A 23817-nucleotide genomic window follows, 5' to 3' on the forward strand; every position below is an offset into this window, starting at 1 on the left:
ACTTCTGTATGTAAATCACCAGCTGCACTGTCGGGTGGGTCACCAGCATTCCTAGTAGTGTGGATTCTACCCTCAGCATGGCTGCACTTCCATGAACGTGTAGGCCTCCTCCCTAAGTCAACAGCATGCATCCCTTCATATTTTTATTAGTTGTACTTATTCCTCGCTGCCTAAATACAATATATTTTATCAGTCTGAGAGGATGCAATCTGCTGTCACAAGTAACAATGAGTGAGAAGCTTATGAGGAGTTCATTGGGAACAGAATCTAGCATGGCTGACCTTTTGCAGTGCAGTTAGCACAGAACGTCTGCCAAATCCTGAGGTTCCTAAGCACAAATAAACAGCAATACTGATATTAACATAGCACTTGCCGACAGAAAAGAAATCCCATCCTTGACCATTGCCATGGTGCTCACAAACGTCCCATGTACCTCAGCAGGATACTGACTGGGATGCTGCCTATACGTTCAGCCCCAAGTATCTGGTCCAGCATGAGCCTCTATGACCGAGCTGCTGCTGCCGCCATACGCTCCTGTTTAGGAATGAGTTTGTTTGGTGAAATGTGTTGGCAGCCATAATGCACATTTATCGGCCGCGCTCCAGTAGGGAGTTCTGGCAGTTATCAGCATTGACAGAGAACAAAGAATCAGCGCCTGGAAGCCAGTCAGACACATGGCCTCTCTGACAGGCCCGACTGAAATCTGCAGAATGCATGGAATTAATTGTGAAGGCAAAACAGGGACATCTAATGTCTAAATCACCCTTGTCACGTGTCATGGAGACAGGCGCATGCCGCCAGACACACATAGGCAGTTAGGAATCCAATGAGACAGACACATACTGTGCATGTGGCACCATTAATTACTCACATACAAAGTGAATGAGAACCCTATCATTAGAATGTGGACTCTTTTATACAGACAGTTCTCCGAGAATTGAGCACACCACTTTATATTAGCAAACCTTAATGAGACATTCACTTCCTGCACTTAGAAGACATATTATTTTATGGGGTGTAAAGCACATCCCTGTCATTAGGGTAACAATGTTCCACTCATATAGCACTCTGTCACCTACGGCCACGTGACAACCCTCTAGCCGTCTCAATAATTAATATATGTTCCTGGCCAATAATAATATTACATAGTCACACTATAAAAGAGAATGAAATGTTTCTGGAGTTTTCATGCATTCAACAGCAAATGCTCCATCTGTGAGGTGAAATAATGAAACACAAGCATTGTACCAGAAACACAAGCATTGTACCTAGGGGCATGGTAGACCTGTGCCTGGAAGTGGCTCTGAGAGAAAGACACCGGTGAAATGGGAATTTATGTATGAATACATCAAATATAGACTCACACTGCGGAGAGGACTAGACCAAGAGAGGGACAAGGAACATGGTGTCTTGGAGTATACAACAGCTGCAGACTTATGCTGGGACTGACTTGAGCAGACATTATATGGCGCTATGTTAATTTTTTTCGTTTTATAATACTGCCCTGTTTATTAGTTTGTTTTTTCCTGTGTCTCCCACAATGAATGCTGAGTGATTCTACTGAAATCTACAAAAGACTGTACATTTGTAGAAGCATGACACAATGTTCTGCTTTATTTTGTTGGTGTTCATGAGTTCATGTCCAGCACCTCTGGCGGCATCTTATCTACAGAGAACAAAAAGGATGCAAGTTTGAATTTACACTGCTGGACCCTCATCTCTTTCGAGCATCGCATGTCAGTTGAGAATCGAGAGGCAGCATACAAACTAGCCGGTCAGCCGGCCCTGCTGAAAATGTCACCTCCAGATGGTGGGTACGGAAAGTATTCAGACCCCTTTAAATTTTTCACTCTTTGTTTCATTGCAGCCATTTGGTAAATTCAAAAAAGTTCATTTTTTTTCTCATTAATGTACACTCTGCACGCCATCTTGACTGAAAAAAAACAGAAATGTAGAAATTTTTGCAAATTTATTAAAAAAGAAAAACTGAAATATCACATGGTCATGAGTATTCAGACCCTTTGCTCAGTATTGAGTAGAAGCACGCTTTTGAGCTAGTACAGCCATGAATCTTCTTTGGAATGATGCAGCAAGTTTTTCACACCTGGATTTGAGTATCCTCTGCCATTCTTTCTTGCAGATCCTCTCCAGTTCTGTCATGATGGATGGTGAACGTTGGTGGACAGCCATTTTCAGGTCTCTCCAGAGACGCTCAGTTGGGTTTAGGTCAGGGCTCTAGCTGGGCCAGTCAAGAATGGTCACAGAGTTGTTCTGAAGCCACTCCTTTGTTATCTTAGCTGTGTGCTTAGGGTCATTGTCTTGTTGGCAGGTGAACCTTCGGCCAAGTCTGAGGTCCAGAGCACTCTGGAAGAGGTTTTCATCTAGGGTCTCTCTGTACTTGGCCGCACCTGTGTTTCCTTCAATTGCAACCAGTCATCCTGTCCCTGCAGCTGAAAAACATCCCCATAGCATGATGCTGCCACCACCATGTTTCAGTGTTGGAATTGTACTGGGCAGGTGATGAGCAGTGCCTGGTTTTCTCCACACATACCGCTTAGAATTATCACCAAAAATGTCTATCTTCGTCTTATCAGACCAGAGAATCATATTTCTCATAGTCTTTTAGCAAACTACGCAGGCTTTTATATGTCTTGCACTGAGGAGAGGCTTCCGTCGGGCCACTCTGCCATAAAGGCCCGACTAGTGGAGGGCTGCAGTGATAGTTGACTTTGTGAAACTTTCTCCCATCTCCCTACTCTATCTGTGGAGCTCAGCCATAGTGATCATGAGGTTCTTCTTTACCTCTCTCACCAAGGCTCTTCTCCAACGATTGCTCAGTTTGGCTGGATGGCCAGGTCTAGGAAGACTTCTAGTGGGCACAAACTTCTTCCATTTAAGGATTATGGAGGCCACTGTGCTCTTATGAACCTTGAGTACTTCAGAAATTCTTGGTGTAACCTTGGCCAGATCTGTGCCTTGCCACAATTCTGTCTCTGAGCTCCTTGGCCAGTTCCTTTGACCTAATGATTCTCATTTGGTCTGACATGCACTGTGAGCTGTGAGGTCTTATATAGACAGGTGTGTGCCTTTACAAATCAAGTCCTATCAGTTTAATTAAACACAGCTGGACTACAATGAAGGAGTAGAACCATCACAAGGATGATCACAAGGAAATTGACAGCATGTGACTTAAATATGAGTGTCTGAGCAAAGGGTCTGAATACTTATAACCATGTGATATTTCAGTTTTTCTTTTTTTAATAAATTTGCAAAAATTCCTACATTTGTTTTTTTTTCAGTCAAGATGGGGTGCAGAGTGAAGATTAATGAGAAAAAAAAATGAACTTTTTTGAATTTACCAAATGGCTGCAAAGAAACAAAGGGTGAAATATTTATAGGGGTCTGAATACTTTCCGTATCCACTACATTCTAATGTGTCTAGGGGCCTTTGGGGGAAGGAAAATCTGTGCCTACCGGACATAAATCTAATACTGTATACAATCTGCAGTAACTACGGCACAGTATGGAAATGGCAATGGCTGTAAGATAGAGCAAAAACCGAGGATGTCATACATATGAGGAGGCAGTCATATTAACTTGAAAACCAGTAAAATTATTCAAGCATTACAAATGTAAGATTGTGAAGCAGAACAGATGTGGAACGTGTTTGGTACCTGTTGAAGTTGATCGGATACAATATGATTTCTCTGGGTGACTGTCCCTCCCATCGGATGGTATAGGCTTGATGAAGCATCACCACTGGTTGGTACTGCTGATATGGTGCGCCCTTATTAACCCCCACTAGTCTTAATGGATGTGATGGATAAGCAGCTCTGGCCACCAATATAGTCAGGTTCTCAGGTCGTCTGGCTTGGATATATAGCTGAAATGAAGAAGGGCAGAGAGGAATAAATATTTCCTGATAATAATTCATTTGAAGGAAATATATCACCAGGATTGCACTCCCTGAACTATTTATATGTGTATGTAGCACTTTCAAAGTCTAGCAAGACCATTACATGGCCAGTTTGTCCCTCCGTTACTGAGAAATCAGCATTTGAATTGATATGCGAACAAGGCTGAAGAGCTGTTTGTAGATATGAAGCCTCTGTCACTCCAGCTCTATTCTCTGTCCCGTTCCGCACCCTCCTGCTTGACTGATAGCCCCCTGAAGTGTAACTTCAGGCATAGGAGCCCTTAGTAAAGAGGCAATGCTGGGTGTGTAAAAGAGCTGGAGTGACAGAGGTTTCAGATCTTCCATAGTTCTTCAGCCTCCCTTGCATATCAATTCAAGCACAGGTTTGGAAGTACTGGCCAGTAAAGGTATTGCTGGACCTGCCTGCTAAACGTGCATATACAGTACAGTAGATCCCGCTGACAGGTTCCCTTTAATAAACATTTAGAGCTGCGCCCACATAAAAAGTAAAATACTTTTTTGATCCCAGTAACTTCATGGAAAAAACATAAGGATGTAAGAATGTGTACATGAAGAGTAACAGTTTTGAGTGAGTGTAAAGTGCACGTTGTATTGGATGAGAGCAATATTAATATAAATGATACACAGAACTGAGTGAATCTGATGCAAACACTGTATAGTGGCATGGATCCCACAGGAAGAAACATGATCCAGAGCAGTGCAATAAACACTGCAATAAACAGCACCATTCAAAGCATGCCGATCAAATACACTGGAAGCGGCGTTCACAAATAGCAACTAGCACTTGGCACATGATAAAGGGAACAATGAAGGTTGTGGAGTTGGGAGACTGTAATAATAAACAAACTCCAACTCTGTTCTAAAATATATTAAATACTGAATATTATTAATATTGTATAATGTGCTATAATACAGTCATATGTTAAAGTTTGGGCACCCCTATTAATGTTAACCTTTTCTCTTTATAACAATTTTGGTTTTTGCCACAGCTATTTCAGTTTCAAATATCTAATAACTGATGGACTCAGTTATATTTCTGGATTCAAATGAGGTTTATTTTACTAACAGAAAATGTGCAATCTGCATTTAAACAAAATTTGACCGGTGCAAAAGTATGGACACTCTTATCATTTTCTTGATTTGAACACTCCTAACTAACTTTTTACTGACTTCCTGAAGCACTAAATTGGTTTTGTAACCTCATTGAGCTTTGAACTTCATAGCCAGGTGTATCAAATCATGAGAAAAGGTATTTAAGGTGGCCACTTGCAAGTAGTTCTCCTATTTGATTCTCCTATGAAGAGTGGCATCATGGGCTCCTCAAAACAACTCTCAAGTGATCTGAAAACAAAGATTATTCAACATAGCTTTTCAGGGGAAGGATACAAAAAGTTGTCTCAGAGATTTAACCTGTCAGTTTCCACTGTGAGGAACATAGTAAGGAAATGGAAGAACACAGGTACAGTTTTTGTTAAGCCCAGAAGTGGCAGGCCAAGAAAATTATCAGAAAGGCAGAGAAGAAGAATGGTGAGAACAGTCAAGGACAATCCACAGACCACCTCCAAAGACTTTAATATACCAGAGAAACAGGAGTACACGGTGAAAACAAGAGAAATAAATAAATGTAAATATTTATTGTACATACAAAATACATAAGAAGTATAGCAGAATAATCATAGTGCACCAAGGAACATGCAGGCAAGCAAAGGGGCACCCATCTGACAATATGATCCTAAATTTGTAAGCGCTCCGGTCAAGTGACCCAAAAAGATAAAGCATATAAACCTATAAAGGGAAAAAAGGTATGAAAATGCAGCTTACCAAGGAAAAAAGATCCATAAACAACAAGAATAAGTATAAATTGCCCAAAAATTAACACTTTTATTGAATACAAAAAATACAGAGATAAAAATTACACACAAGGGTGACTGCTATCCAACGCAGGAGCCATATTGCACTAGTGCCCGTTTAACCAAATGTAAATACAGATATGGAACAATTATAGATATTGATCAGAGAGTGGCATGTACTTTGCTACATCTAGCTGAATAGCCAAAAGAGAACAGCGCAAATGTTACTGAACTCACAGTACTTTCCACAGTGGGTATGCATACAACCACTCCGTGATCACGTATCAATTACTAAAAAAGCCCAGCTAGGAGCAATATGTGTGAGGCAAATACACAAACATACTAACAATAAGGTAAGGACACTTACAAGATATAAGTAATGGCGCTGGCTTCCCACTCGCCCCAACGCGCGTTTTCGCTTCTTCGCCTCCTGACGAAGAAGCGAAAACGCGCGTTGGGGCGAGTGGGAAGCCAGCGCCATTACTTATATCTTGTAAGTGTCCTTACCTTATTGTTAGTATGTTTGTGTATTTGCCTCACACATATTGCTCCTAGCTGGGCTTTTTTAGTAATTGATACGTGATCACGGAGTGGTTGTATGCATACCCACTGTGGAAAGTACTGTGAGTTCAGTAACATTTGCGCTGTTCTCTTTTGGCTATTCAGCTAGATGTAGCAAAGTACATGCCACTCTCTGATCAATATCTATAATTGTTCCATATCTGTATTTACATTTGGTTAAACGGGCACTAGTGCAATATGGCTCCTGCGTTGGATAGCAGTCACCCTTGTGTGTAATTTTTATCTCTGTATTTTTTGTATTCAATAAAAGTGTTAATTTTTGGGCAATTTATACTTATTCTTGTTGTTTATGGATTCTAATCTGAGTTTTTGCCGTTATTATTTATTGGGTTTTTGTTGTTTATCAAGGAAAAAAGAAGTCAGAAAGAGGGCCCCACAGCCAGATGTCCACCGCCGACGCACGTTTCGCAGGCACTGATGCCGTTTATATGCTTTATCTTTTTGGGTCACTTGACCGGAGCGCTTACAAATTTAGGATCATATTGTCAGATGGGTGCCCCTTTGCTTGCCTGCATGTTCCTTGGTGCACTATGATTATTCTGCTATACTTCTTATGTATTTTGTATGTACAATAAATATTTACATTTATTTATTTCTCTTGTTTTCACCGTGTACTCCTGTTTCTCTGGTATATTATAATCTATTGGAGTTGGTGAGGTTTTTTTGCTGGGAAGCTCGCCAAGTGGTGATGTCTTCCCGAGCTTTATCATGCAACTGATTTTGTTCCTACACCTCCAAAGACCTGCAGCATCATCTTGCTGCAGATGGTGTCACTGTGCATCGGTCAACAATACAGCGCACTTTGCACAAGGAGAAGCTGTATGGGAGAGTGATGCGAAAGAAGCCGTTTCTGCAAGCACGCCACAAACAGAGTCGCCTGAGGTATGCAAAAGCACATTTGGACAAGCCAGTTACATTTTGGAAGAAGGTCCTGTGGACTGATGAAACAAAGATTGAGTTGTTTGGTCATACAAAAAGGCGTTATACATGGAGGCTAAAAAACACAGCATTCCAAGAAAAACACTTGCTACCCACAGTAAAATTTGGTGGAGGTTCCATCATGCTTTGGGGCTGTGTGGCCAATGCTGGCACCGGGAATCTTGTTAAAGTTGTGGGTCGCATGGATTCAACTCAGTATCAGCAGATTCTTGACAATAATGTGCAAGAATCAGTGACAAAGTTGAAGTTACGCAGGGGATGGATATTTCAACAACACAATGATCCAAAACACCGCTCCAAATCTACTCAGGCATTCATGCAGAGGAACAATTACAATGTTCTGGAATGGCCATCCCAGTCCCCAGACCTGAATATCATTGAACATCTGTGGGATGATTTGAAGCGGGCTGTCCATGCTCGGCCACCATCAAACTTAACTGAACTGGAATTGTTTTGTAAACAGGAATGGTCACAAATACCTTCATCCAGGATCCAGGAACTCATTAATAGCTACAGGAAGCGACTAGAGGCTGTTATTTTTGCAAAAGGAGGCTCTACGAAATATTAATGTCACTTTTATGTTGAGGTGCCCATACTTTTGCACCGGTCAAATTTTGCTAAAATGCAGATTGCACATGTTCTGTTAGTACAATAAACCTCATTTGAATCCAGAAATATAACTGAGTCCATCAGTTATTAGATATATGAAACTGAAATAGCTGTTGCAAAAAACAAAATTGTTATAAAGAAAAAAGGTTAACATTAATAGGGGTGCCCAAACTTTAACATATGACTGTACATGCATACTTTGTTGCATATTCACTTTACTAAAATTTTAGACATGTAATACAAAAAATATATTTTATATTCAATTTAAGTAGCCGGAATATTTATTTAACATTGTTAAAAAGCATCAATGGTGAACACACTGGCATCGGAACTGGACCATGGAGCTATGGCAGAATGTGGCCTGGGCTGATGAACCACTTTGCCTTTTGCACCTGGTATGTGAGCGTTGCTTACTTAGGGAAGAGATGGAACCAGGATGCATTATGAGACGGCAGGGAAGGAGTATGATCCTCTTGAAAATGTTGGGTCCTGACATTCATACAGATGTTACTTTGACACCTACACCCCTACATGACAGAGGTATTTACTAATGGCAGTGGCCTTTCAAGCATGATAATGCATCCTTCCACACTGTAAATCTGGTTCAGGAATGTGACAGGAACATGACAAAGAGGTCAAGGTATTGACTAGATCTTAATCTGATCAAGCATAAGTGGGAAATGCCTGAAAAAAACAATTATGATCCTTGTAGTTCCCACTTACATTTTAAAGGGACCTTGTCGTCATTTTTTTCCTACCTAATCTGAGAGCAGCATACTGCAGGGTAGAAGACTCTAAATCCAGAGATGTGTCACTTACTGGGCTGTTTAGTGTAGTTTCCATAAAATCACTGATTTATCAGCAGGAGATTATCACTAGAGGACTAGTAAACCCACTGTAGTCCAACCACGCCCCCCGCCAATGATTGGCAGCTTTCTGAGTACACGGCACGCAGGCAGAAAGCTGCCAATCAGTGATGTGGGCGTGGTTACACAGAGTTCAGCAATCAGAGAAGTGGTAGATCTGCAGAAGAGAAAACAGTTTTTAATGAATACTGCAGCAATCAATAAAGTGACACATTGCTGGAATCCGGGTCACTGCCCCTATATCAGACTGTATACATTACTCTTCATGTGTCAAACATGGCAAGTTCCCAGGCGTTTTGCATCTGTATTCTAGTGTGCTGGTCCTTGCAGGTGTGAATGCAGTGATTTTATGACATGATATTTATTACTTTGCTTGTGTCCATTGATATAATAAGCTGAGAATTGACAGGTATTTTTCTTTTCAGATAACATAGCTGTGATAAGGAGGTGCAGGGTTGTAAGGAATTAGCCTGGGAGCCAAATGTCACATACTTAGTTTATTAAATGGAAATAACGTCTTATCTATTCCACATCATGATTTGGCTTCCTATGAAGATTTAGTATGGTTTAACTCATAGATTCATGATTTATCAGCTTGATATTCAGAAGAGAAGTACTGGGGTATATGTTAGAGCTGGTCTGTTAGGGCAGGTGAAGAAGACTGTGTATTATCTCATCTGAGAAAATCGGGTATGATTATGCTTATTACACTCTTATCAGAGTTTAATCTGAGTGTGATCATAGTGTGCCCTGATTCTCCCGAATGAAGAGAGGATGGAGAAAAAAATGCTTCTTCTTCTCCATTCTGTCAGTCCATGGAAATCGGACTGCAATCAGATGTCATCTGAGTGCAGTCTAATGGTTTCCACAAAGTCATTGACTTGCATGGCCGAGTGCGATCCGTAAATCAAATCAAACTCGGGGATGCATTGACTGGAGACGGACCGAGGAAAAAAAAGCGCGCGGCCTCATAACATAATATTGGTCCAGGTGCGTGCCGATGTTTTGTCAATTCGCACTCGGACTGAAAGTCCGCATGTCTGCACCTGATCTAATTGTGACTACCAGACGAATTTTGGGTGAATTTCACTGCTGCAGACTACCGAAATGTTCAGCACTGATAACAAAGATAAATGATTACAAATGATAATCTTTTATCTGCCCAAACCTTTGTGGTGGAAGGTTAAAATGCATAACTAAAAAAAAAATACTATGGGGGATATTAGATGCAAAAGGGTTAATAAAGTGAAAGGTGTAAAAATAAAAAAAGAACCTTGATAGATATATGTTTATCCCGTCTAGAGGTCATGGAAAGACCTGTCAAGAAAATGGTAATTGCTCTGGGTGTAACGTGGGGCACGTTAGAGAATTGTCTAAGATCAAACTAATGAAATCAGAGGTAAAAAACAAATGTGAGACGCTCAGGTCTGGGAAAAACACATAATCTACACCCCGAAGAGGAATGCAACCTGTTGTTGTTGTCAAAGAAACTGAACAAAACTGATTTATAATGTACGACAGCAAAAGACAGGCATGAGTGTAATGTTCCATGACACAGCTGCCCGGATTCCTCCCTCGCTGTCACCTGTACGGAACAGCACCGCTCACAAGGTGCCATATTACTAAGCTGGGGAGATATATGAATATGGTATTAATATGTGGCTGATAACCTGGGTCTACAATCCTTCTGTTCCTTCTGTTATAGTTTTTGGGAATAGATGAAACCTATCAATTCAGAAAGAATGAGTGCACACATGTGGTATACAGTCACCAAGTACTGGTGAACCAGGAGACGGAATAATAATCTGGGTCACACAAATGGCTTCCATTATTCCGTGCCTACTCCTTAAGGCATGAGTCTATGTTCCAATACAGATATTCCCACAAGCCAACTCCTAGCGCGAGAGTAAATGTTGATAATGGTAAAAGCAGGGACTTGCTGGCACGGAACTGGGCAGAGGAATGGTTCGGAGGTTTAATAAGACACGTGAGCCCGGCTTAACATCACTGTGGGAACGTGCAGAAGACTTCTCTAATAAGGCAATGTTTGATGGAACGGTTTTGGTTACATAAATAGCAATGATGAAAAAGCCCTGCCCTGAAATGTGTTATTGTAAGTTTCTACACTGAGCTTTGTGGTGATGACAAACACGGATTCCCAGTAAATGCATTAAGGGGGTTTTCGCAACTTAGACATTTACAGCACAGTTACAGAATTTGTCATATATGCTTGATAGATGCGGCTTCTACCTCTGTTTGGAGGATGGAGACCCCCTGACATGCCTGGTGAACGGCCTGCTGTCCTGTAGAGCAAATCAACATTGTACCATTGCTGGATGAATGTGTAACAGGGATTTTTTAACTTGCCCAATTTATAGAAGGAATATAATCTCACTGACGGTAGTTTCTCGATGTAAGTACATTTCTGGAAAAAGCTAAAGCAAGCAAAGAGACAAATTATTTTCTGGAAAAATCAAATAGGAAATACCTTTCTGATCGCTGGGGGTCTGCCTCACCCATATCGAGGATGGTGCAGTGGTCAATTTAACACACTCCCGCTTTATACATTCATAATGGGACCACCGTATATAGCCAAGGGTTGCACTCAGTTGGTATTCAGCCCTTCCATAAGAATGAATGGGATAGCAGTGCACATGATCGATCACTGCACCATTCACACTGCTCTCTTAACAGCCACGGCTCTGGGGGGGTAACAATGATCGGACCCTCAGTGATTGTCAATACCCCTTGTCAATATCCCTTTAAACCTTCCTGGCATTATTAAAACACAGAATAGAAGTAATTTGACCTATGACCTGAAATGTCTTTTGTACATCAAATGGGGAAGCTAAAAAAGCACCTTGCAACAGAATAATGCAAGTGTAAACAGGTGCAACCTGCTGTGACTGCACAACACACACATGAAAGAATACAGCAGCGCTCTGTGTGCAATGAGATGAACACAAACATGGCTAATATGACAGAATAGCCAATCTAGCAATAATGTAGTTTAAATTTCATATAGTCAATGTTTGCAGACATCTTAGCACTTACAGAGCGCTGCTGTATTCTTTCATTTGTGTAGTGAGCAGTCACAGCAGCTTGCACCTGTTCACACTGGCTTTATTCTGTTCGTACTTGCTGGCCAGTTTTCTGTTCTTTTTTGTAGCATACTGTTGGTGGTGACTGCCTCCATATTTAGCTGAGCACTCCTCCCATCAGCCCTAAGAGTTCATGCAGATGTCCACAGATCTCAGTCCAAGCATGGACCGTAATGTACGGTAAGTCTGTAGGTCTCCTGGCCTGAACCCAACAGCTTCATTGGCAGTTATGACTCTGTGGAGTTCAGGTCGTGACACCCGCGGACAGCCCATGCATTGCGGTCCGTGCTCGGACAAAGATCTATAGACGTTTGCAAGAGCCCTAAGGCTGTTTTTAATTAGCATTGGATTCTACCTGGCCTTTATATTTGTAGGCTCTTAGCCCATGAAAGGCTTGATTGATAATTGTTTCCGCATCTTTCCATAGAAAGGTCTCCTTGGCATGATTGGTGGTCACATGTATGGGCCAATTTATGCACTACGAACCTTAACATTATAAGAATATTGTATATAGCAGTAATGCAGTCTAAATTCATATATTCAATGTTTGCATTCATCTCAGCGAATACAGAGCACTGCTGTACTCTTTCATTCAAGATACACATAGTGCTATGTGGTCATAAACAAAAATATGGTAAGTCTTGGACCTACCTGTGCATATCTGCCGGTGCATATGACTCCATTCCATTGTGGCACTGTAAGGCATCCTGGATGACGCAGAAGATAATTACTAGCTCTCCCAACAAAAGTATCAGGATACCCGGTGACTGAGCCGTCCAAATCATGGAATATTGATACCTTGTCACCATCATAGTCATTAGATCCGAACCACTGCCCTGGGTGACCAAAAAATACTTTGCGACCAACCTGGAAAGAAAAGGGAAAATGTTAAATGATAGCAGTGCCAGAACATATTATCCTCTTCTAGTGATTGATAACCTACATCAGGCTCCACTCGAGCGTCCAATAAACCATCTACGCCGTGTGCCGTGGTTAATATGTGGATTAGGAGAAGTATTTATCATCAGCTGAGATCATAGCGGTACAGCTGCGGCAAATAAGTAGGGCAATTGCTCATAATAGAATCCGTTTTGCAGATGTGGTATGATATCTATTCTGGAAGCCAGGGAAATACCATAACTAATTTGGATTGATGAACAAAGTATGTAATATAGAAGCCATTCTGCACATCAGAGCCTTCCATCATGATTTGTTTGGTGCACGTCTTCAGTAGTCTTAAAACCACGTAACGCAGTCTTCCATCCATGACTTAATAAGGGCCATTCTATTTTTTCATTGTACATAGCATTGACACTTGTAAACACAGCTGCTACCAGGAAAGTGAGAATCTATTACTGCATCTGGACTTACTTCTGAGCTGTCTGGTGCAATCCAGCATATTCCAGTGCATAAAGCAGAAAGAAAAACCTGTGACAGCTCTGGTACTTCGGTAACATCTGAAAGCTCAATGAAAGTTTGTGTACTTTGTCAGGCCAAACATGGAGAACATCCGACAGAGAAAATGGATAGGGAATCTCTACGGCCCTGGCTGCATATCTGTCCGGACGTCCTGTCCGTCTGTTCCGTTTTAGGAACAAACGGAATCAGTGACTCGTTGCATCAGTTATGCAAACAGAAGCTGAGGTACCCTACTGATTATTCTGGGGTCCATCTCGGTCCTGCTTTTGAGAACTGAAGAGAAAGATCTGCAAGGAAGACATTTTTTGTGTGTTCTAAAAAATTGAATCAATGGGGCCCATCTACATCCTAAGCAGAGGCCAACAAAGTCCCTTAAAACCCCCTTTCAGTAATATTTGAAGGAACTGTATCTACATCAATTACATCAATGTCTTGCTACACTATTTAAGGAAAAGGCGTCCAGCTCAACCAATTTAGTGAAAAATGAATTTATTCACCAAAACCTCATACAAAGAGGATAAAAATCTTCAGCATAGTGGCAGACAAGTGATGATATCGACGCGTTTCTGGAGACTAAGCTCCCTTAATTTTTATCCTCTTTGTATAAAGTTTTGGTGAATAAAATTCGTTTTTCACTATATTGGTTGAGCTGGACGCCATTTCCTTGGATGTTTCAAGCCCTGACACAGCGTGTCCGTGCTCCCGAGGTTACCAAGATGCATTGACGGGTGAGCTGGAATCTCTCTCTCTTGTAACACTATTACATGCACTGTTCCAGGTGCACGTAGTCAACTCTTAGGCCATGTGCACACGCTGCGGTTTTGCTGCGGTTTTGGCCCTGCAGAACTGCAGCAGTTCCACAGACATGGTACTTTACCATGTTAGCCTATGGGTTTTCAAAACCGCAGTGCTCACGCTGCGGTTTTTTACCTGCGGAAAAGCTGCGGGTTTTTTTCCGCAGCATGTCAATTGTTTCTGCGGATTCTGCTGCGGTTTGCCACCTATTCCATTGTCCAGGTGTCAAACCGCAGGGCAAAACCGCAGGCCAAACCGCAGCAAAACCGCAGGTCACTTTACCTGCAGTTTTACCTGCGGTTCCGCAGGAAAAAACCCGCAGGTGAATCTGCAGTGTGTGCACATACCCTTAAAATATAGAAAGGCAGTGTGAAACCTCGGATTCCTTGGAGTCAAGCAGACGTGGTGCTGTTTTATGGAAGCCTGCACTCTGCTGATTCCCTGCCATTGTATAACTGCAAAACTCACATTGCTAAACACGGCGGCCCCATTCATCAATGCATTTCCGTCAGCTTTTGGTGTGAATTCCTTTCAACAAGTGACTTTTTGATTTACGAGAAACTGACAAATTGCACCTTTCATCAAATGTTCCTTTTGTGGTTTCGTTTTCAGGGTTTTTTTACGTTAATGTGGCTTTTCCAGATTTTTTTTAGACAGATTCATGAAATGCAACTTTTAAAAAAAAAAAAGTTGCTAAATTAGGTGTAAGGGTATGTGCACACGTTGCGGACTACCCTGCGGATTTTTCCGAGCAGATTTGGCTAAATCCGCAGGTCAAATGACCTGCGTTTTACCTGCGGATTTAGTGCAGATTTTGTGCGGATTTCCCCTGCGTTTTGACACCTGCGGATTCCTATAATGGAGCAGGTGTCAAAACGCCGCGGATCTGCACCAAGAATTGACATGCTGCGGATTCAAATCCACGCAGAAAAATTTGCAGCATGTGCACAGCGTTTTTCATTTCTCATAGACTTTAATGGTACTGTACAATGCAGCAGAATCTGCTGCGGATCCGCAGGGCCAAATCAGCTGCAGATCCGCAGCATAATCCGCATTGGGTGCACATATCCTAACTCTACTCCACTAACTCTGGAGTAATTGTATGTACACCAGCCATTTTGTCATATTTTCTTGCAACTTTCCCAGCTAAAAAGTCACAAAACCAGTTAAAGACAGAAAAAAGGCTTTAGAGCTTTGGCCAAAATTCATACATTGTATACGCCATTTTGATGAATTTGGAGCAAAAATCACCAGTGAAAACCAAAGTCAGCAAAGAAAAGTGACTTAAAAAAAATGCAAATAATGAATGGGTCCCAGTGATTTCAGATGTGAGTGGTGGTTAATATCAATGACATGACTTTGGCTGCTGTAACGCAACATGAGATCAATATTACTAGATATTTTGCATCTTGCAAAAAGTTTTCTATCTGCATAACACAGGAAAAGTGCAATCAATTGCAGGACTCCAGTGACACTGGCAAAGCTATTATGTTGTGAATGAGAATCAGCTCCGCAGCCTGTATCATGAAACCACTCAGTTACTCGCAGAGGAAGCACGGAAACACTCATGATCATATTACACAATCCTTTCCTCAGTTCTAAGCTTACAAAATAAATCATCTTGTTTATTACACGTCCAAAATGGCAGAACGATTCGAAATAACAAGAAAGGAGACAGATAAATATTTCTATTTTGGGAACTGTACATGCTGTTCACCCTGATGGCCAAATGACACAGTTAGCAGGAATGGCGCCGGCCTAAAGGCAGAGAATGGAGAAATAGATGTGAGCCTTTAGGCTGTGTGCACACGCTGCGGATTTTGCTGCGATTCTGCAGCGGTTTTGGCTGCAGCAGTTTCTGCTGAGGTGTACAGTACCATGATTCCCTATGGGAATCAAAAACCGCAATGCAGACGGTGCGGAATTTTCCTCGCGGATTATCTGCGGTTTTCAATCCGCAGAAAGATTTGACATGTCAATTCTTTCTGCGGATTCCGCTACGGTTTGCCATCTCCTCCATTGAGGAGATGAAAAACCGCAAGGCAAAACCACAGATCAATCTGCAGGTAAAACCGCAGGTCTTTTGACCTGCGGATTTTACAAAATCCGCGCGGATGAATCCGCACCTAATCCGCAGCGTGTGCACACAGCCTTAGGCTGTGTGCACACGCTGTGGATTTTGCTGCGGTTCCGCAGCGGTTTTGGCCGCTGCGGACCCGCAGCAGTTTCTGCTGCGGTGTACAGTACCATGATTCCCTATGGGAATCAAAAACCGCAATGCAGACGGTGCGGAATTTTCCGCGCGGATTATCTGCGGTTTTCAATCCGCAGAAAGATTTGACATGTCAATTCTTTCTGCGGATTCCGCTGCGGTTTGCCATCTCCTCCATTGAGGAGATGAAAAACCGCAGGGCAAAACCGCAGAGCAATCCACAGGTAAAACTGCAGGTCTTTTGACCTGCGGTTTCACCTGCGGATTTTACAGAATCCGCGAGGATGAATCTGCACCTAAATCCGCAGCGTGTGCACACAGCCTTAGACATCATACCTACCGTATGGTAAGGTATGAGAATCAGTGCGGAACGGGAGTCACTAACCTGATACTCACACGTAAAAAAATGAACCCCAGAGCCGTTTCCGTGGCCTGGAAAGTATTTCCACACTATGTAAAAGAAATGAAATTGGGAAATATTTTCAGGGCAGTGACTGTAAATCTTCACATGCTGATACTGTCATATCATTTTTGCATTCTACTGCTTGAAGCCATTGTACTTATATGCTGAAAATGATCCATTTTAGCATGGAGTGTATATTTTATAGGGCTCATTTAGGTATGTACAGTATTTACACTGATCCTTATCACCTAATCAGTAGGTAGCTTTATATGATAATTCTAACCATAATTCGTGATAATGCCATTCAGGTTTGAATCGAGTTAAGAGCAGTCTCCATTCCCCTCTATGCTATGACGTCGGCGAGGCTAAGGTCTGGAGACCCATTAGTTCAGTCTTCTAACAGAAAAGTTGCTTATAGAGCTATCAATATACTAAATAAAACCATTTTGCATGGTATGGAAGAACCAGCATAAATTTCAATGTCCCAGATTTCCTGAGACTCCTGGGAAAATGGGGTGAAGTGTATTTAGACCCTGGGTGGGGTAGGAGTGATGCCCTGAGAAGTGAGGGGCTCCAGGGAGGATTGTGTTGGGGGCAGTTTTTAAATGTCACCACAAATGTTGGCAACTATGATCTAGTTGGGTTAAGACCACTGGGACCACCACAGTCCCTATGAACGAAGATACAGACCAATGGCTTCATCATCACTACTGGACTGGTGGTTTGCAGTGAAGAGAAGCACACCCCAATCACATGAAGGGGACGTGGTTGCAATTTCTGTGCAGAATTGACTATAAAGTGGAGCTATGGCCTTTCTGTCCTTAGGCTTGGTGGACCCAACAGACCAACGATCACTAATATGATTGTTATGGCATATAGCGGAGATGGGAAAGGAAAACCACTTTCAAGTGTAATGGACCACAGGTAAGTCTATATTGGAAAGCTCTCTCAGCTGGCTAGTGCACTTAGTAGTCCCTATAACGACACTCAGTGGTACATGATAGAGCAGCTCACAGCAGGCCTATAAGATAGTGACAGTGAGTAGGCAAGTGTATGTTGGGGTAATGTGCAGCTACACAGCGCCAGGTATAGGCTGAGCACTCACTTGTAGACCCTTTATATACAGTATATGCTGAATGTTGACAAAACAGTGAATTGCAATATATAGGTAAGTCTGACATTGGTTATAAGCAGTAATGAGATGGCTATGGTACAAATGGCCACTTTGGCACACAACACTAGGCAGTCTGCGTCAACTGACATAAGGTCTCCAACAGCTGCAAGCCTATTACAATTCTAAGAGAAAAGAACATGCCTTCTCTTGAACTTTTTGGCATGTGGCCGTGGCATACTAGGTATTTTCTGATTTCCATTTCCATATTAATTGCCACTTAATCCTTATAATGAGAGATTTGTGTGCTGTCTACGTGGAGAACCTAATCCCAGTCAATATCTTGCAACAGTACTCAGGTCATTTGGCTAAGGTGGGGAAATGTGGACATAGCGTATTCCCCACATAGACATTAACTCTGTTTGAATAGGTTTCTTAAGATTTATGTTTGCATACAGTTTTATGGATCTTAACTCTATGATAGCCAGCTGGAGCATGTTTAACAAGACTCACTCCATGATGGCTGGCTCTCCAGATACATCTTCTCTGGCACCATTTGGTTAATCATCATTCACTTCATGTCTGCCTCCTACAAGACTCAGCGGGTTTGGCATTTCAGGGTGTAGTCCTGAACTGGTTCAAACAATACCTCTATTTTATAATGGATAATGAAAAGCATATCAGCTCCACTGAATACAAGCTTAGGAGAAAGGTCAGGGCAACCTGCAAGACACACACAGCTACCAAATACATTTCTCCAAGAGTCGAGCTGCCAACACAAATAACCCTCAGACTGGATCCCAGGCAAAATCCACAGATTCCTCAGCATGTTATCTCTCTGCTTTCCACCAGGTTCTGACCGGCATAAACCTGGAGACTTTACTGAAAACAATCAGACCGCTTTATGTAATGATGACCACATGTTTAACTATCTCTATAACAATCAAATACAAATTCCATACAGATCATCCCTCTCTCTTCCCTTAAATTGTAGTCATACTTTACTCACACTTCTCTCCATCTTAACCTGAGAAATGTTATTTTGAGGAGTAATTTGCCAGGAATTCTTTAGAGAAAATCCGATTGCGCTGGAAGGCCGTTCTGCAGTTGGGACAAATTTCTTGAATGTGCATCTGAGAAGTCGGACTGGCCCATCATAGATCTGAAAGCCACGAATTGGGAATGTCCTAGGTGAAAAATAACAGAAATGTAAATCATATATTCATCCATCACATGTGCAAGCCTTCCTTCTAATCTGTCTTTTCCTTGTCCTAGGTAATAAAATGTCCTTACTTTGGGACATCTCAATCTATAAGGAGTCAGAATATAAATCATGGAATGTGACTATCGAAAAGTAGTAGAAATGTTTAAAAGACATTGCAGAAGAATAATATATTCATGGCACAGCCTGCAAAAATAAATCTTATAGAAGCTTGAGATTAGTTAAAGGGATTGTCTGAGAGTTTGAAAAAAAAACCCATCAGTGTATTTTCCTGCTGCAATGAAGAGCTGCACCTCATCACTGGACTCCGCTGTGATGCTGACATATGTGGCATGTGATGGCTGAGACTGTCACATGGATGTACAGGATATCATTGCTCCAGGAAAATAAACTAAGAGTGATAAGGACCCCTGGAGCTGTGACAGCGGGGGATGTGGACCCACTGTGCCACTTGCCGGGCTTACTCTGGAGGGGTGTGACTAAGCGACTACCTGTTCTTTACTAGAGGCTCGGATGGTAGGATAGGCTTGGGACGTTAGGATAGTCACTGGGTGCCATGCCAGGGTAGTGCCCAGAGCTGCAGCAATGTGAGGCACAGAGGACAAAGACAGAGACGTGGTCAGAGAGTCCAAGGTCGATGCGAGCAGCACATGTTCAAAATATGAAGCCGAGAACAGGAGCGGAGAGATCAGACAAAAAGGATAAACAAGCAGGGTCAGTAACAGGAGGAGGAATGCACCTTGACAGATTGGTAGAGATGGACTAAATCTAGGAACCTACTATAGGTTCTGGTATGGTGTGGAGGGAGACACTGCCTAATATATCCCCTGCTTGTAGGGGATGCAGCCAGGAAGGCAAAACTCTGCAGGACACAGCTGGTTAAATCCTACAGTTTGAGTGTGCCTCCTATGAGTGGAGAAACTGCTTCTACATGGGAATATGGAGTTGCTGAGAGTGGTGCAAGAGGCAGTTCAGTGTGATGGCCTGACACTGGGTGGAGCAGAGGAATTAATGCAGTGTGTAGGATGGCACTGAGAAGATGTGCGAGTTAACAGCATGACAGGTGCATTGGAGCATGGGCACTGGAGTAGTAGGGGATTTAAATAGGTTGTCTCAAGTTGATAAATGGGTAAAATTGGAAAGTATATCCAAATAAGAATATCCTCCAGCCGTAGGTACCAAATTAAAACAAAATCTTTATTCCAACAAAATTAAAAATGTCACATCCTTTAGTACATCCAGAGTATAATTTGGTGCATTTACTAGGCATCACAGACAGTGACTCAGTCCTTATTCAAGGATAAAAAGGGAGGATTTTCTCATTTGGATATAACAGAGGGATTTTTAATTTTATAGTGCACAGCTCATTGCCTATCTTACTGGTCAACATGAAGTCCCAGTCTGGCCAGTTACCTAAATATAATGAGATGTGAGCAGGTTCTCTGCCTTACTACTTGGTCACACCACTCTGAAGCTGTCCGGATTACCCAGTACAGCCAACTTAAGTCCCCATGCACTGTGCAGAGGCAAAGTTCCTTATGCTAAGAGCCTTGGAGAGATCACAGTTCAAATCTCAATTTTGCTAAAACCCCTTTAACATTTGAGTAATATTACTTGTTAATTTCTATAACGTTTCTGGCAACTAATATAATTTCTTACACTTTTCGAAAAGTGCTTTAAGATGCACAACCATAAATTAAGAATTTGAATTAATATTATTCTTTGCTAAATCGGTGTGACCAAATAGTAGGAATGAAGCTGGCGATGATTTTGCAAAACAAACGTACTTGTTCCGTGGCAGCGACCTCTGTTCACCTGATCCTCCACGTCCCCAGTAGCTGTTCTGTCCGCCATATGAGCCCACATTGTCACTTTCCCCTACAAAGATGGAATCTGTTATCTCCAGGCTTGATCCTTCATCAGTTGGGAATGTGCCATCACTGGAGATAATAAATATAGTCTAAACATACAATAATCGCTACAAGTGCAACTATAACTTTATTCTGACAAAAGATAGAGAATTTCTCCAGGAGAAATTTGCAAAACTGATAACCGTCTATAAAATAATTATGGATATCGCAATACTACCAATGCAATCTCAGGTCGTCTTCCCAAGTATTACATTTCTAGGAATTTAATTATGAGGTGTGAAAACGGCTGGTTTATTGCCAGGTATTATGGAGAGGGAGAAGGCTTAGCTGCAGGAAAGAGAAGCCTAGTACAAGATGTGCATACATTTACTGGTGATTCATGGCCCAGAGCAGACCTCACCGGCTGTATGTACAAGCCTTGGTAGCTGGAGCAGGAGAGGAGCTGCATCTCCCAGATGTATGAAGTGACAGAATGAGAGAGGAGTGGCGAACATGTAAAGAGGAAAGAGCTCATTTCCTTCTCAAAACACTTTAGTGTTTTCCAAGTTCTAGGTGGCAGAATTAGAGTAAGGAAATAAAAATAAGGCATAAAAGTAATAATATAATAGCCCTATTACAAGTATGGGATAAGCACTAAGCGTCTTTCCCATGTCTGCTAGATGCCCTACAATACGCATTATCTCACGATAAATGGACTATTACCTGGCTAGTGTAAGTCCAATTCCATTGTCTGAAAACCTAGAAGAGCAGAACGGTCACAACATTAGAGCAAGGAAACTCCGTAACAGACCTGGCTCTGTGTGTGGGCTGATAATCACAATAAAGGCTCATTCAGATGTCAGGGATTTTTCTCATATGCAAAAAAACGGTCTGTGTTATCAAAGTTTCATCAGCTTTTCTCAGATGACAAGAAGAAAGAATGGAGGTTTGTCAATCTTCCCGTATCGAAAAGCAGACAGCACACAGATGGCTTCGGAAAGATGTCCGCTTTTTTCATGGACCCGCAGACTTGCATTGGTCAGACTGATCAGAGACTCAGATCACAATTGGACATGTCTCTTTGATTTTGTGTAGATCTCCTGGTCTGTGAGCATACACAAACATGTGAACAGCCCCATAGACTATTATAGTCATGAATTCTATCAGTGAAAAACAAGGATAGAACTCGGATGTGATACACTGATGTCTGGATGAGACCTCAGACTTGTACTTTGGTCGTAAGTCTAAAGTTTTGACCTAAAAACTATTCCAAGAATAGTATACACTAAAATGACAAAAATCTAATACAGAAGACCTAAAGAGGCTTTTAGGCACACTGTCTATCATCCCATGTCACTTCAAAATAAAGTAAAAGTAGTGACAAAGTTTTACACAAGTAAAGCTAATGTAACCAAACACAAAATGCACTGTAAGTGTACAATATACATTATCTAACTATCTTATTCCAGTTCTTGCAAGTAGTTTAATCTGATCCCCAGACCAAAATTGGTTATGCCCTGTATATTGTAAGGTAATAACTCCTGATTAATGCGTGATCTGGATTGGCTGCTGTAGTTAAATCTTCCATGTTTCTCTAGGCTTTTAATGTTACCCTCATCATGGTAATATCTGTTCACAAACAACTAATAAATATCTCACCCTGAGTTCCGGAATATTATGTCACCACCCCTGGCCCATGCGCCATGATCATTGTTTTTGAAGGCTATGAGTCTGTCAATGAGAGCGGGCACTCGAGGCTTGGCTGGGTCTGAATCCTGGTGAGGACGGAAACTAAAGAAACAAATGAAAACCAATTAGCTTGACGAGAGAAGAGACAATTGATAAGAACAGATCAGTAGTAAATCAGATTTATACATAAAGAAAAGTATTCAAGGCACCAAAGTGATCCAGTGATCTACTCTATCCAGTGATCAACTCTTTATTGGTCAAAATAAATAGTCAAACCAAGAAAAGTGAAGTTACAGCCATAATAAAACCTTTATCATGCCAAGATATGAGAATAACAACTATTATACGTCTTATACCTTGGCTTAGTAGAGGAGTTGAATGGGCTGTGCTGGTAAATGAGGCATATTGTGCTCCATAATGGTTCTATTATTCCAACACGTTTCGGTGACGCAAGGTATAAAACAAATAACCAAATTATACCTTGGCTTGACATAGGACATATTGTGGCTAAACTTTGCTTATCTTATCTATTTTGACCAATAAAGAATTGATTACGAGATCGCTCTGATAACTTGGATACATTTCTTTGTGGATTCATCAGCAACCAGGTGTTGTCCCGAATAAGCACGATGTTAGTGGAGTGGTGCGTAGGAGGTCCGTAAGAATATCAGAATTAAAATTAATTGTGGAATATTAAAACACAATTTAACTCTAGTTACACCAAACATACAGCAAGTACACCAATCCAATTAAGCAATATCTGTTAGGTAGCAACATTTCTGAAAACAATCTATCACAATTGTGAGGCTATTTGCAATATAATGACTTGGTACTCACCGAGCATTATCTATTGTTAGATATTCCCTAGGGTTTTCGGCACTTGCCACTGTTGTCTTCACACCTTTACCAATAAATAAACCAGCCTAAAGAATGAAAACAATTCACAACCTATGTTACATGACATTTATAACTACAGGTCAGAGTATATACAGTACTATCATAAGACTTACCTTAAAGTTGGAATGTACTCTGTTGTTGAGGAATATTCCCAGGGGAGTAAATTCTGCATGCCCTTCTGGATATACGCCCTCCGAAAGACCAGACGGTACTCGATGGAATATGAACCATATACCGACATCCTGTAGAGGCCAACAAATAACGATTGTGAGCACATACATGCCGGTAATTTGTAACACCATGGATCATTGTTGGATAAGTCTGGACTATTCAGA

At 41.6% G+C, this 23817-nt stretch overlaps 2 protein-coding genes across 4 annotated transcripts in view; both read right to left on the reverse strand.

Moving 5' to 3' along the window:
• CEMIP (cell migration inducing hyaluronidase 1) overlaps positions 1 to 23817 on the reverse strand; it is a 120348-nt gene that overhangs the window by 88596 nt on the left and 7935 nt on the right. The gene's annotated exons all lie outside the window — the stretch shown is intronic.
• The window catches only part of LOC141084169 (cell surface hyaluronidase CEMIP2-like), a 158746-nt gene that overhangs the window by 10659 nt on the left and 124270 nt on the right, over positions 1 to 23817 (reverse strand). For 2 of the 3 annotated variants that reach the window (XM_073568664.1, XM_073568666.1), the window contains 9 exons: positions 23596 to 23724; positions 23423 to 23508; positions 22556 to 22687; positions 21620 to 21655; positions 20834 to 20986; positions 18834 to 19011; positions 16707 to 16760; positions 12536 to 12751; positions 3675 to 3883 (listed from right to left, as the gene is read on the reverse strand). In XM_073568664.1, the coding sequence (XP_073424765.1) occupies positions 3675 to 3883; positions 12536 to 12751; positions 16707 to 16760; positions 18834 to 19011; positions 20834 to 20986; positions 21620 to 21655; positions 22556 to 22687; positions 23423 to 23508; positions 23596 to 23724 (1193 nt within the window). The remainder of the gene's footprint in view (positions 1 to 3674; positions 3884 to 12535; positions 12752 to 16706; positions 16761 to 18833; positions 19012 to 20833; positions 20987 to 21619; positions 21656 to 22555; positions 22688 to 23422; positions 23509 to 23595; positions 23725 to 23817) is intronic. The other variant, XM_073568665.1, reaches the window with a different exon arrangement.

The sequence above is a fragment of the Dendrobates tinctorius genome, unplaced genomic scaffold, assembly GCF_039654945.1.
Source record: "Dendrobates tinctorius isolate UK_male_01 unplaced genomic scaffold, ASM3965494v1 ptg000022l, whole genome shotgun sequence".
NCBI lineage: Eukaryota > Metazoa > Chordata > Amphibia > Anura > Dendrobatidae > Dendrobates > Dendrobates tinctorius.